General features: G+C 40.4%; 1 protein-coding gene across 4 annotated transcripts in view; it reads right to left on the bottom strand.

The window, feature by feature from the left end:
• The window catches only part of ccny (cyclin Y), a 36329-nt gene extending 22736 nt beyond the window's left edge, over positions 1-13593 (bottom strand). Inside the window, exon 1 of one of the 4 annotated variants that reach the window (XM_042067140.1) lies at positions 12911-13593. In XM_042067140.1, the coding sequence (XP_041923074.1) occupies positions 12911-13064 (154 nt within the window). In that variant the 5' untranslated portion in view covers positions 13065-13593. The remainder of the gene's footprint in view (positions 1-12910) is intronic. The other 3 variants (XM_042067142.1, XM_042067141.1, XM_042067143.1) reach the window with 3 other exon arrangements.
• Positions 13594-14927: the final 1334 nt, after the last annotated feature.

The following is a 14927-nucleotide window of genomic DNA, read 5'->3' as shown; positions in this document are numbered from 1 at the left end:
GTGGACATTGTTATTTGCAAAGCCAGAGCTGGATAAACAAATAGCGTGCATGCGACAGAGGAAAAGTTATTTGGTGTTGCTTTAAGCAAGTGACCGTGGATAAAACCAGGAAGAAAATGGAAGTAAACAAAGAAACATAGAAGGAATAAAAGCAATATTAGTGATGGACTGACCTGTATATAGTGATATAATACAATGCAGATAGCACAGGGTTCAGTGTGTGAAGCTGACTCGGGTTACTGGGAGTTTCAGCTTACGTGGCTGCCGAAGCGACACATAACTCCCACCTTAACTGTGATGTCAAATAATAATAATAATAATAATAATAATAATAATAATAATAACAACAAGTGTTTCCCACTGACTTGTTTGTTATTGTCTATGTTGTACTACTTACATTAGATAAAATATTTTCATTGTAGAGCTATGTCCACCTTGGCGCTAAATCACGATCAAAACGGTTTTATCCAAGTTAACTCTGCTAAGTTCTTATCACAACATAGACCAAACTCTTCAATTAAAGGAACACACCAACATTTTGCCATCTCCACCTGAGTTAGATAAGATGATAGAAACCATTCTCGCCTCTGTACATGCAGTAAGCCTGATGCACCAACCATTAGCCTAGCTTAGAATAGTTCAATGAGGTGATTGAAACCAACTAGCCTATAGCTCCCAAAAGTGACAAAAGAACTCCCAACATTTTCAAATTTCAAAAACATTTCCAAAATTGGTACAAATACCAATGATTTTCTAAGCATACAAACTTGGAACTACAGTGATGGCCAAAAGTATTGGCACCCATGCTAAAGTTGACTGAAAAGAGGAATATAAAATCCTCTTTTGGAAATTGATCTTAATGCCTTAAGTGAAAAATGAGGAAATATCTAACCTTTAAGGACACCAATTTTCTTAGTGAATGAATAATGTATCATAAATAAATAAATGTTCTTCCTTAAAATACAGGGGTCATAAGTATTCCCACCCCTATGTTAAATTCCCATAGAGACAGGCAGATTTTTATTTTTAAAGGCCAGTTATTTCATGGATCCAGAATACTGTGCATCCTGATAGTTACCTTGGCCTTTGGAATTAAAATAGCCCCACATCAACACATACCCTTCACCATACCTAGAGATTGGCATGGGTGTTATTTCAGTTAGCCTATTAGCTGGTTTGATTTGCATTGAGCTCAATGAGCATCAAACCAGCTAATAGGACACCCATGCCAATCTCTAGGTATGGTGAAGGGTATGTGATGATGTGGGGCTATTTTAATTCCAATGGCCAAGGTAACTTTATCAGGATGCACAGTATTCTGGATCCATGAAATAACTGGCCTTTAAAAATAAAAATCTGCCTGTCTTCACTTAAGGCATTAAGATCAATTTCCAAAAGATGATTTTATATTCCTCTTTTCAGTCAACTTTAGCATGGGTGCCAATACTTTTGGCCATCACTGTATCTTCTCATTCAGGCAAAGCACTGCTACTTGGGTGGAGTGATATGCACACAGCACCTGAATAGCTTGGGTGTTACTTTGCACAACACATCCCATGTAGCGTTGCCTGAATGAGAATATAGTTCCATGAATATAGTCGGTCCGTCCGTCCATCCGTCCCCCGGCCCAACAGCCACCACCTTAACTAACAAATTAACTAGCAAATTCATGTGGGAAACATCACATTATAACCAGCTGGTTAACATCAGAGGCTGGGCACAGAAGGTATTACCAAAACCGCCCCACCCTTCACCAATCCAGCTGTGCCCACCCCTTCACCCAACCCCCTCCTCAACTCTCACTCAAAATACTGTTGCTAGGCAACGGAGACATGAAAAGGCTCAGTTGCTCCAGACAGTTAAAGGCAGATAGATGAGATCTCATGCTCACTCCCTCACACACAAAAACCTACCAACTAGCTGCTAATGAGAGACTAAGCATGAGTCGACACTGAACTCTAAAACTCCATATGGAAGAGCCTAAATTATGGCACTACATAATGTTTTAGGGCACAAAATGTGACCGATTGAAGGACAGATCCCTCAAGAGTATCAATGAGCAAGGGAGAAATCAGCAGTGTCAGAGCCAATTATTTGTGCTGAGTAACCCTACAGTCACACTAGCTACAAGAGACAGTGACAAAGTGACAGGCAGCCATTCATTTTCAATGGGAGTGGGCGCTTCACAGCGACAGATACAAGTGGCCATTATGACGCCAGCTAAGCAGGGCCAAAATAGACAAGAAGTCTATTTTATGCAAATGCTGAGTGTTGAGCTAACTCATAGATGGCAGTATTTCATAGTTGAGCCCTTATATTTTGTAAAAGTTAGCAAGAAATAAGCACTATTAAATCTGAAAACTCTGGTTTTGTAGCCAAGAATTCCATCTGAGTTGATGAACGATCCATCTGCCAGCCACTAACTTTGTGCTGTTAGCAAGCAACTAACCTGCGAAGCCCAGCCTTGTTTACAAGTCTGTAATGCCCACTCAGCTGCAGGTTGCAGAGTTGTCGCTGCCTCCTGTAGCTAATGTGACTGTAGGGTAAGGAAGGTCTCCATGTACAAAGTCACTCCCAGAAGAGGAGACCGATACCAAGGGACATTGGTAGAGCTGACAACAGGTGGTGAGACAATCGAAGAGCATCCCTTTTGGTGATTTGCTGATTCTTCAGCCAGACAAGACTCCACATAGCCTGCTCTAGAAGCATAATCACATAGCCAAAGAGACCAGATCTAGCTCTAGTAGTTCAAGGTCTATAAGTAACCTAAGTGGTTGCCTTGTCATAAATGTTGTCCCTCAAGTCTGCATGTCTGTCTGTCAGTCTATTACCTGCATAATGTTACAGAATAGAAATGAAATAGATAAATCAACAATATCATTCTGACCCAGGAATGATCAGAGGTGGATTAAAAGAGGAAGATAGATAGCATAGCAATCATAGTAGTTTTTCCATCGAAAACAGTCATCAAGCTTTAACTTGGGTCATGTGCATCACTGAGCCAATCACATCAGTTATCCGACATAACAGATGTTACCAAACATTCTCCAAACCTTAGCTTACCATGTACTACTCTCATTCACTTAAACTGGGTAAAACGGTCATTTGTTTTCACATAATAAAGAGTTTGACCAGGGTACTTAAGTCACATCTTCCATAGGATTCCATTCAAATAAAACAACGTCTCCCTGCGCAGATACCGCACAAATCTTTCAAAACATGTTAACAACTATATTGAGACACCACACATGCTAACAAGCTTTCATAAGAGCTGACAGTGGTGGCATTGGTGCAATGTTTTGTTCATCGGTTTGTCTGTAGGGACCCTACCCATGCCACCGAAGTGTAAGGCTATTTTGAGCCTTGTCAGTAGTTTGAAAATAGCAATTTATTTTGACGTGGATCTATGCTTCATAGCCACACGCTATAAACCAATTCATTGCAAATGCAAACAACACTCTAACTCCAAACTCTTATTGTTTAATGTAATTGTGCTCCCAAACAAAAGTTTGAACTCGTTAGCATCCATAAATAGACCAGAGGTTGTTTTAACTCCAGTCTCTTGTTTTTATCAGCTGGTAACCTATTATCAGAACAGCCAAAGTCATTTGTTAAATCAGTGCATCAGTAAGATTATAGAAACTGCTATTACAAAGAGCAAATCATATACAGTCACTATGTAGGTATAGTCAAAGATCCTTGAACAAGATGGAGCAACGCAATTAACCTTATACATTTCCACCCCTATTTTGGAGTTTTTCCTCGAAATTGCACACCGCCTACTTAAAATGGCCCTGTTGCCACATACTTTGACTTACAATCAAGTGCCTGACCTCTTTGGAAAGCTAAGGCCTTGTAGAATTTTTTGGTACCAATAGATTGACTGTGTGATGAACTATCAGAGAGTGGCAAAGGGTAGAATGATAGTTTTTTTTATAGGCGGTTATGCACATCTCTAGAAATGACCACATTCTGCCCTCTTGGTCACTTATTTTCTCTTGAAAACACCACTGAGGCCCACTACCAGGTCTTGTGAATCTGTATGTCAAAGTAGATCCTTATAGGATGAAGTATGACTGTGTGGGACCCATATTTGTGTGGGCATACACATGCGTTTTGCTAAGTGTCCATTTGGAGACTCCAAAAGGACCTTTGGTTACCCAAAACTAAAACTCTTCCTATACAAGAACCCCTTTATGCAGAACCATGATCTTGGTGTCAAATGAAAGGTTACAGTCTGTGTCTCATGATGGAGTGATCCCTGGAGAGCTTTGCAGTGGCTGTGCCATACATTTAGAGATGCATTATCTGACCTGGAACTCTTACTTTTGCTCCAACACCTTTGAGATTTCCATGAAAAAATGACAAACAAGGTAATGCAGCAAACATTTGTATTATAAAATGAAACAAAGGTAAAAATAGTAAATATTATTATCTCCCCCTTCCTCTGCCTCTCCCCCTGCTTCTTGCAGCACCCTTTCCTCTTTGTGTCCCACTGATCTCAGCCACCGGCTCCTCTTCCTCAGACACAGGATCCTCAGCTCTTGATGTTTTGCTTGGTGGGACCCAGTCTTCATTGCTGTCACTGAAACAATTGTACAGATGGAAGTTAGACTCAGACCCACTAAAGTATATGAAAACCCTTCCCAACAACTTATACAAATTATATAAATGTGTGTACTCAGGTCACACCTCCCCTGCACTCTTTTTTACACAAACACACACACACTGCATTCTCACCTAACTCCCCTCCCCCAGATACCAGAACTATTCACACCTCCCCCTGCACTCTCTTTTACACACACACACACACTGCATTCTCACCTAACACCTAAAAACTATGCACTAAACATTACAAAAGCAAACGAAACTGTATCTGTAACTGTATATGGATATAAGTAGTATACTCACAGCTCGAAATCAGGGTCCTTCCCAGCTAAAAAGTTGTGCTCCTCCTCGGAGTCGCATTCGGAGAAACTACTTTCGGCTCCTCCAGATCATCGATGTCCTCCGGTTCAACATGTTTCGTTTTTGCTTGTCTTTTTGGCATGTTTTTACAAACAAAAACCTTCAAAAACTGCCTCTTGCTTGTTCAGTAAAACACTTCCAAAACACTGCTTCGGTGACTATGTTTACGCATCTGTTTTACGCATTGAATTTAGCCGACAAGGAAGTAGAATGTGACGATGTGTCACATGTCTAAAGAAAGCTCTCCTCATTGGCTACACAGACATCTAGGTCCCATCTCATTGGCTCAATCAGACGCAGCGCTATTGCCATTCAAAGACTGGTTGTCAGATTCATCGCTTACGTGACTCATTGGCTTTGATGGCATCTATCTCGACTCTCATTGGTCCTACAGACATGTAATTGGTATCGATGGAATCAGAAGAGCCTCGTGAACACGCAGAGTACCGTGAATCCAGCGACAATAATGGAAGTAGAACCGAAATATATGGATTTCCGCGAAAAATAAGTTTTTACTTCGCTTCTTTTCGTATGCATCTGTTTTGTTTGTACTGGCGTGTACAACTACTCAATATATTGGCAATAAAACAATGTAGATATTTTACATCTATGGATTCTTACGAAAATTTCAAGACCAAGCATGCTGGGCTAACTTATTGGTACGGCCATACAGACAAGTGACAAAGTATGAACGCAGCAACTTTGGGGGGTGGTGGAGGGGGGTATTCTGATATGTTATATATCGGGATAAACTTATATTTTACACACAAAATATATGTTAATTCATGGAAAGCTTTACATATATCGATTCTTGAGATTCTCAGCTTTAAAATGGTATATAGCATGACTATGGTAGTTCATGATAAGGTGCAAAAAAATGCATGGGGGTTGTTGGGGGGAGGTGGGGGGCACTGTATTTGTCCCGAATTCGGGTCACTATTAATGTACTGGGTTTAATTTCTATGGAAGCAGAGGGGGAACAGTTCCAGTCTGCAGGGACTGTCACCTTGCGTCACAAAATGTCTCTTTTTCTCTTTACACGCAATAGAAGCAGATAAACATAATTGTGTGTAAAGTATTACTGTCTATAATAATGAATGATACTAATGAATCACCATTTGGAAGGTATGGAATGAACAATTAGTCTGTGAACCGAGCTAGCTAGCTAACGCTACCTTAAAAAGCTATACAAGTGGTTGGCAGTAGCTATGGCAATATAGCTAGCCTATGCGCTAAATAGTGGCTAACAGTTAAGGGACTTTGCTTAAAATTAAAATACTGTTGTAAGTTCACTAGAGTTCGAGTCCACTTTCACTAATGTCAGTAATGTTATTTAACTAGTTGTAATTTCAAATACAGTAAAAATCTGGGCAGTAACTGGCAACTTCATGGACTGATATAAAGTTATTTTTTTCTAAATCCGAACACTAATAAATTGTACTATTAGGCTGGAAATGATCACAAACATTTGCGGTTTATGATAAACTGTACCAAAAAAACCTCAGCAAATCCAGAAAGACATAATCATTCATTGATTAGTCATTGCAAGCGCCTCTGATTGATTAATCACCACTATGTGGATACTGTTTTTAGAATTGATTTAGATTAAGTGTTAGTTATAATTTGTATTTTAGTATATTCTTTATCTTCTACTGTCCTTATTGCTTAGTTGTGTTTTTATATTATATACTTTAATTACTTTTTCTGCTGTTAAAGAATGTGTATGTGTTGTCTGTATGCTGCTGAGACCTTGAATTTCCCCTGGGGATCAATAAAGTATCTATCTATGTATCTATCTATCTATCTATCTATCTATCTATCTATCTATCTAATGATCAATTTATTGGAGAAATTCCATCCACTTATGTCTCAAATTGACATTAGTGCAGCATGGGCCTACTCTGGTCTGCATAAAGGGGGGATCTCCATTGGCAGAGACCCAATTTGCATGCGAAAATATGACCTCGTCACAAATTTGCGGCAACTGTTTGCCAGAAGTCGGAAATTTCTGTAAGGGTTTGCGCAGTCATGTGCCTGAAACCTTATCAGGGTTCATATAATAATGCATGATTTTTGGGCTCATCTGGTCATAACTGATAGGCCTATAGAAGATGGGCTCCTGGCCTCTAGCATATGCCAATTTATCATGGTCTCAACTGAGAAGAGAGCCCCTTCTGGAGATAATTACTCGCACCTGCTCTCTCAAGTGCTTATTTTTTCAGATCCCCTTCTCTCCTGTGGTTAACCCAACAGGGATAACTGGCTGAGGTCATCAGGAAAATCATGCAAATGTTATCTGAATTTTATCAACATCTCACAGAATGAACATTAACATAACAACCATTTACTGACTCATTCTATATGCCAAGTTTTAGCTAGTACACAAACTACCCTGGGCTGAATGGACGTCTAGCTGGTGGGAACATTTAAGGGAAAATCCAGAAGTGTGTTCGACTGCATTTTCAAATGCTCACAAGATCATAACATCCCTCCATTTGGTTGTGCCATAATCTTTTGCTGTGCATTCACATATACCAACTGCAATTATTAAGCCATGATGACATGTCGTTCCACTACACTGGGCAGCTGTGTATGTGATGTCATACCGGGTAAGAACCCTCGGCTTTGAGAATGAGTGAGTAAGTGGGCTGGGAAGGCAGAGTCTGCTCAAACATGCAAATTAATCAAGATATTATTCATCTACTCCCCATGTAGAAGAGAGATGAGTTGAGAAAATGGTCCTATAGTATGTCTTCTCATTTAAGAAATATGTCCCTTTAATGAAGAATATGGGGACTGTTGCATTTTGGTGGGAATCCCATTTCAAGGGATGTGATTAGGGATGTGTTTAGGGAGAAATACAGCAATATGGTGATAGACACCACTGTGCCAGGAATAAAAGCAAAGAAACAAAACCTTGGGTTTTGGAAAGGTGCTATATTATTATAGAGGTATACAGAACACAAAAGATTCAGAGATAAAAGAAACCCACAACATTAAACAGAGAGTGAAAGAGCACTGTTAAGAGAGGACCACTTGGCAGAGATGGCTGTTGGCTTTTAGTTCCAGGGGCTTCAGATGAAAGGTCAGGGATATTTGTGTTTCTGAACAACGCACTCTTTCAGCACCTGATGTCAGCCCTCTCCCTTTCTGAGCAATGCTCAGCAATGACTCACAGGGGCTCTAAAGATGCCAGTTATCAAACATGGTTTCAAAAAACACCTTATAGCCCATGACCACCATATTATTTCTAATCTCAATCCCATTTTAAACATGGATGTCTTCATGCCTCAGAGACGGTCTAACAAACAAGCTTTAAATGCGACATGGATATGGAGTTTCTATGTTCATTCATGTGTGACGTTTTGTAGTCCATAAAGCTGCATGGATTGGCAAATTGTCCAGGGCTGTGTATTGAGTTAAAGCTCTGTTTTGTGTTTTTACTTTATTTTATTATTATTTTAATATGATACACTACTTGGACAAGGCATTCTATGGGGTCTTCTTATCTGGCAGATAGAGAATATATGTGAAAAAACGCCGGAATTACCCTTTAATATGCTTGACCTGAGTTCAAGTGGATCCTTTAATTTATTGCTCTTCTATCAATCTAATGTTTCCATGTGCCTGTATAGCACCAAACAAATGCAGAATGCTTGTCTATTTGCCTCTCTTCATCTCCCTTCAGGATGCACTTAAAGAAAAAATAGGTGAGTATGGTGTGCCTGAGTTAAGGAGAGGTGGTACATAAGTTGCACTGGGTTAGCAGGCCTGTCGATGAACTTGGTGGGGGTGGGGTCTGTGAACCAGTCTGGAATGAGGTTAAATATGGCTAGGGGGAGGTTGGGGAGTGAGGAGGAAGAGACGAGAGGAGCAGGAGAGGAGGGCAGTACAGAAACCGTTCACTATCCCCAGTCAGCAATTCCCCTGTCACACTTGCACACACATAAACAGAGAGAGGGTGGGGGGCTCCTTTTTATACAGAGATCCCGTTATAATGGTGTTACAAAAACCCTCATTATGCTGCCTTTGCCCCACCATCTTTGCTTTTAGATGGCATGCTGCCATCCTTGAACCAGATGTGTGACGATCAAGTTATTCGCTATGTTGAACTACAATGATGCAATCAAGATCAATCGAGGAAAAAAGTGAGGAGTATCATTAAATCAATGTGATTTGTAGCTGGAAACTAGAAATGTTCAGAAATTAGTAGGGCTGTCAGTATTAACGCGTTAATCGCAACGCGATTAAAGTGTAACTCTGCCGAAAATTGACCCCAAGGTCTAACAAGCCATGGAGACAGTATTTTTCGTTGATCAACCACTACAGAGCTTGCCCCACTATAGCCCCAACTCACAAACAGGGGATTAGCTAATGGCGATGAGCTAAACGCTTCCCAAATAGCATTTTTTTAACCAGTAATATTGTTCAAAACAGCACCAGCAACCTCGTCAGTAGCTTGCTCAGGGTTCCTAAACATAAAACGAAGCACCAACAACATAGTTAGTGAACCCGGAGTTTATTACAGAAGACTGTTAAAAACACTTACCAACTTACCCCCTTCCAGCTACTCCAACCCTCGCAAGGATTCGTTGTATCGTCACGTTTGGTTAATCTATTATTGGTGCTGGGGTTGGAGGAGCTGGTAGGGGGACAGTTGTTCAACAGCAACACAACTGTGTGCATCTAGAAGACAAGATGGAAGACAAGTGTTTGGGGGGACTCGGATGATACTGGAAAGAATTCTGCACACGTTTTTTGCAGCTCAGTAATTAAGATAATCAAACGGTAATTGTTATAGTCAAGATTTTTTTATCTTGGTTTAAACCGGTAACCGTTACATCCCTAACCCCAAAATATGTAAGGGACTTCGATTTTGTAACACTTTTGTTGACTGCTGTACCATTGAGGACTGAGTTCTGTCCATCCTTGGTGGTAGGTAAAATTACTGCAATTACATGATGCTTATTAAATGCTGTCCCCAATTCACTTTTCACATTTTTTTCCAAAGGTAATATTATTGGCCACAACAGACCGATAAATATTGGTAATCGTTATCGGCCCTAAAACTCCATTTTGGTGCATCTCTACCAAGTAGGGTAGCTTATCATAGTCTATTGGTTTGACTGTTCAGAGAAGTGTAAAGAAGTACAGAACAAAAACTGAACTATTTGGCCACAATTCCCAATGGAAGAAACCAGGCACTGAGCTGCACTGATTTTTGTCCTTCTTTATGCTTCTCTCATCTTCTCAAAGGAACTCTAGATCTCATTCATAGTGATCATTGGGTCCTTGGTTACCTGTCTGATCAAGGCCCTTCGTCCCGGATTACTCAGTTAGGCTGAGCGGCCAGATCTAGGAAGACTGTTGTTGCAAACTTTTCCATTTGAGAATGATGTAGGCTACCGCGCTCTTGGACACTTCCAATGCTGCAGAAATGTTCTTATACCCTTCCCAAGATCTGTCTTCACACAACCTTGTCTCGCAGGTCTACAGACAATTCTCTCAATCTCGTGGCTTGGCTTTCACTCTGACATACAGTCAACTGTGAGACCTTATATAAAGAAATGTGTGCCTGTCCTAATAATGTCCAGTGAATTCATTTAGGCATAGGTGAACTCCAGTCAAGTTGTAGAAGCATTCCAAGGACCACTGATAGAAGTAGGATGCACCAGAGTTCAATGGCAAGTGTCATAACAAAATGTGTGAATACTTATGTAAATAGAATATTTCAGTCTTTTATTTTTTATACATTTACAAAACAATTTGTCGGGTGTTGGAGTATTGTGTGTACATTGATGAGAAAAAGTAAATAATTGCTAAATAATATCAATAATCCATTGTAAGATGAGTGAAACATAACAAAATGTGGAAGAAGTGAAGCGCTGTGAATACTTTCCGTATGCACTGTATCGAGTAGGCATCATAAGTTCAATGTGCCTTCCCAAACTGTGCTTGTACTTAAGCATTTATCCAAAAGTCATTGTTATGTACTTTTGATATGCAACGCCTGTTTTCAGAGTTTATCATTGTTATGTTTCCGTACAATGTGGGCAACCCACATCTGACCCAATTCATCAGATCAGGTCTGGAGTGTACAGGAAACCAGGGACTTCCCTGCCTATTTAAGGATACATTTGTGCACACTGTCAGGACAGCTTTATTGCATGCCTCTTTTTCACTACCCTGGAGGAGAACGGGAGATGAGAATACATATCTTTGAGAGAAAGATGGTGGCAGACAAAAGGACGCACACAAGCACATAACAAATGCATCCTCCTCAATATCCATAATTTTCACTATAGCTTCTTTGTTTTTGCTAACAGAGCTAACATTGTTCAGCTTCATTACTTTAACTGGGAGCTGTGCACAGGCAGGAGACACTAATGCACTCTAATGCCACACATTTTTTTCTTTTTGAGGGAAGACACTGCTGGTGTGCTTGGACTTCACAGTTAGTAAGCACAACACAGTTCTTCGTGACTTAAATAAACACCCTTTCCAGGACCGGTCATCTGACTGAGAAAGTTGAAGATAATCTTACTTGATTCAGTGGCTTATAGCAAAAACATAGGCACACAGCCCATGCCAAGTGAATAGACTGTTCTCTTACAGTGACTCACATGTTGTCTTGCTCACAGTGCCACATTTTAAATCAGCGGGATTCATAGACAGGGATTCTTTCTCTGCATATCAGAACAGACCCCTCAGATGGTGCTGATCTTCCTCAGTCTATCCACCCACAAAGACAGCTAAAGTAGTTCTCTAAAACAGAATCCAACCACACCACACACTAGGGACTGGTCTACTGCAGAAAGACTGATTAAAGCTACCAACAATAATGTTCTTCTGCAATCACATGACTCATTGAAACCTGGCTAACCCTGCTTCTGGCTCCACTTTTAGTCATGAAATTGTATTAAGAGAAAAGCCACCTAGAGGTGACACAAGCACAAAAACAATATGAAAAGCCGTCAGCTAACCAAAATCTAGGGCTCTATTCATATCAATTAGAAGTGCAGAACTTTAGTGTCCTGACAAAACCACCAGTATGCATCTTGCTGTTCATTGTGTTGCTATCAGACAAACACGCAAAAAGAAAATGCATGCAAACAGAAGATACGTCTTTCTTTTTCAGTCTTGGCATACACCTGAAAGCCTAGTAGTGTCTGACCTCAGAGCATATTTGAGACAAGAATGAGTGTGCTAACTACTTCAACAGATCATACGTCCAACAAACTTGTTTGCAGACATGTTTGTTGTTTTCATTTGGCATACTTGCATGTCTGTCTGATACTACAAATTGTAGGCCTACACTTAAATGAAACTGCAGAGAGAAGTAATGAATTCACATTACAGTACATTACAGTAGGCCAACTATGCACAGATGCCAAGTGTGAAATGGTTAAAGGCCTGTCAAATCCTTGCAGTCCTCAACTCAGACCATCACTGACAAAAATTAGGACAAGTAATGAGTGAATGTCACAGTAGATCATTATAGCACAATAACACGTTAAGTAGCCTGATGTGACTAAATATTATATTTGTAAGTAGCCTAGGCCTGAACAAAGCCTACGAATGAATCGAAAAGAGAGCAGTATCTTAGATTAATTTATACGTAAGCTGTGGGTATAAGACTCCTTAGTTCCTAAATTACAGATACGTAATGTACGTTAGTATAACATTTATTTTTTTTTACTTTTCTTAAATTGACCTTAAATGTTGATTATTCTTTGCAGCAGCTGAACCACGGACGCGGTTTCCCAAATGCTGGATTCACGGCCTTGCTCGTTTACAGTGACCAATTGACAGATGCGTGTCATTCAGCTGTATTTTTTCTTTATTTTGTCGTTCATTAGGGTATTATACAGTTGCCTTTGGGGTAGGCTACATGGAAGTGGGATATTTTTTAATCATCTGTTTCTAAGGTGTGATATCCTACCGTCAATGTTCTCCCTATCGCTGATGTGTTGAAGATTGCCCCCAGTGTCGTCCCGAGGAAGCTCCGGCTCCGGGTGGTACGGCTCCAGCCTCGAGTGCGCATTTCTCCGAATCTTCGGGCTGGACGATACGCAGCAAGAGGTCGTATTCCCCATGATTAGGTTTCCTTGCAGAGGCTAATGTTGATGGTAGCGCTACGCAGTGTAATATCCAGCTTTCTCCTAGCCTTTCGATACAGCTGGCACGAGGACAGGCTGGGGCGTATCACGACGCTACACTCACTAAAATAGGAAACGCAAGAATACCTCACGGAGTTTATGCACCCTTGTTGGGTTCTAATTTGCAATAATCCTAATATAAACCCATTTACCGACACATATCAAATAAATCGCCGGGGCTACTGGCCACCCCACCCCAATTATCAACCAAATATTCCCCCCGACCCGACCGACGCAGCTCGCGTCGATAACGCAACAGCCGCCGTTGCTGTCAAAATTCTACCACAGCAATATCAAAAACCGCACCAGAAGCATTTTTTATCCGTCGAAAAATATAAGAAGGGCTATGTTAAAATAGCCCAAGCAACATTTTAACAGCGTCAGCTGTCAATGTAGGGCTCGGCTTACAGGCTTACGGAGGCGACTGTTCCCAGTGTAATGGTTCCGGTTCAAGTGGGTGGTAACAAAGTAGCCTAGGTCCGTTTACGTAGTGCATCCGTTTGCCCCTAACATTCCCTTCGCGTTCAATAAAAACACAATATTCAGACGATAAGGAGGATATATCTCCAGCATACTGACATTTTACTTGGATTAGGCTATTGTTCACGGCGTTATTTTGAAACAGCTGCCTCCCTTACGGTCAATGATAGGCTAGTCGGCTTTAAGCACATCTGCCAATCAGCAGGCCGTTAAATTACAAAAGGTGTCTGATTATATCTTTCAGAATACTGATAGTAGCCTAGGCCTAGTGCATTATGAAGTTAATAAAAAAAAAACATCTGCCATTTTTGCACTTGCAACCACGCCTCCAGTTTGGCCTTATGTGAGAGTTAGGGGAGCTGAATGTTGCTTGTATTTGTAGTGTGCATTTGCTGGGTGTGTGGGTGTTGTTCCACACACCCAGCAATCAGCAATTATTTGAAAGTAGGCTACCAGAGGCCCTAAGATCTCTTTTAAATGACCTCAAATTCATCTGTAATTTTAATCTCCTTTACAAAAAAAGAAATGCAGTTTTTCAACTTTCAAAACTGCTGTTTTTTTGGTCATAACAGCAGTTTTTGAAGAATCTTTGCAGGTCATATTTTGGACTTGTACTTGGACAAAAATAATTCAGTGGAAATGCATGGATTCAGTTGCTTCCAGTAGCAGCAACTGGAATCCATGCATTTCCACGGAATTATTTTTGGAATCTGATGATGATGACGGTGATTGAGGCATTTGACAAGAATGATATTTTTGGCTGTTCTCCCTACAGGTTTCCATAAGTCATAAACAATTCCAGTCGATGAACACCTTGCTTTAAGAGTATGAAAAAGAGGTGTAACCTGATTGATCAACAATCGTTTGCCAAAGTTATAGACTGTAGACCGTTAAATACACCTACAATTCTCTTTATGTGGATACACACTCCCTAAAATCTGATCAATTTGTTAATCATAGCACAATCCTATTAATATCACCACATGAGACAAGAGCGGGCTTGAATACTTGTAATTACGTTGCTCTCAACCAACAGGGAACACTAACACAGACATGTTTAAATAAAGGAATGTGGAAAAAAAAGGAAAATAATTCAGTGGAAATGCATGGATTCCAGTTTCTTCCAGCAGCAACTGGAATCCATGCATTTCCACTGAATTATTTTTGGAATCTGATCCCTTATCATACCTGTTCATTCTTACTAGTTGCTCGACTTATCTGACTAAATTCAAGATGGCTGCAAACGCTAAACTTCGTGAAGATACTGTGTATAAATCGTCTTGTAAGTAAATTACCAGTGCTTTTTCAAAGTTCTCAATG

Source organism: Alosa sapidissima, chromosome 17, assembly GCF_018492685.1.
Source record: "Alosa sapidissima isolate fAloSap1 chromosome 17, fAloSap1.pri, whole genome shotgun sequence".
Classification (NCBI taxonomy): domain Eukaryota; kingdom Metazoa; phylum Chordata; class Actinopteri; order Clupeiformes; family Clupeidae; genus Alosa; species Alosa sapidissima.
This window is presented reverse-complemented; position numbering and strand designations above follow the sequence as displayed.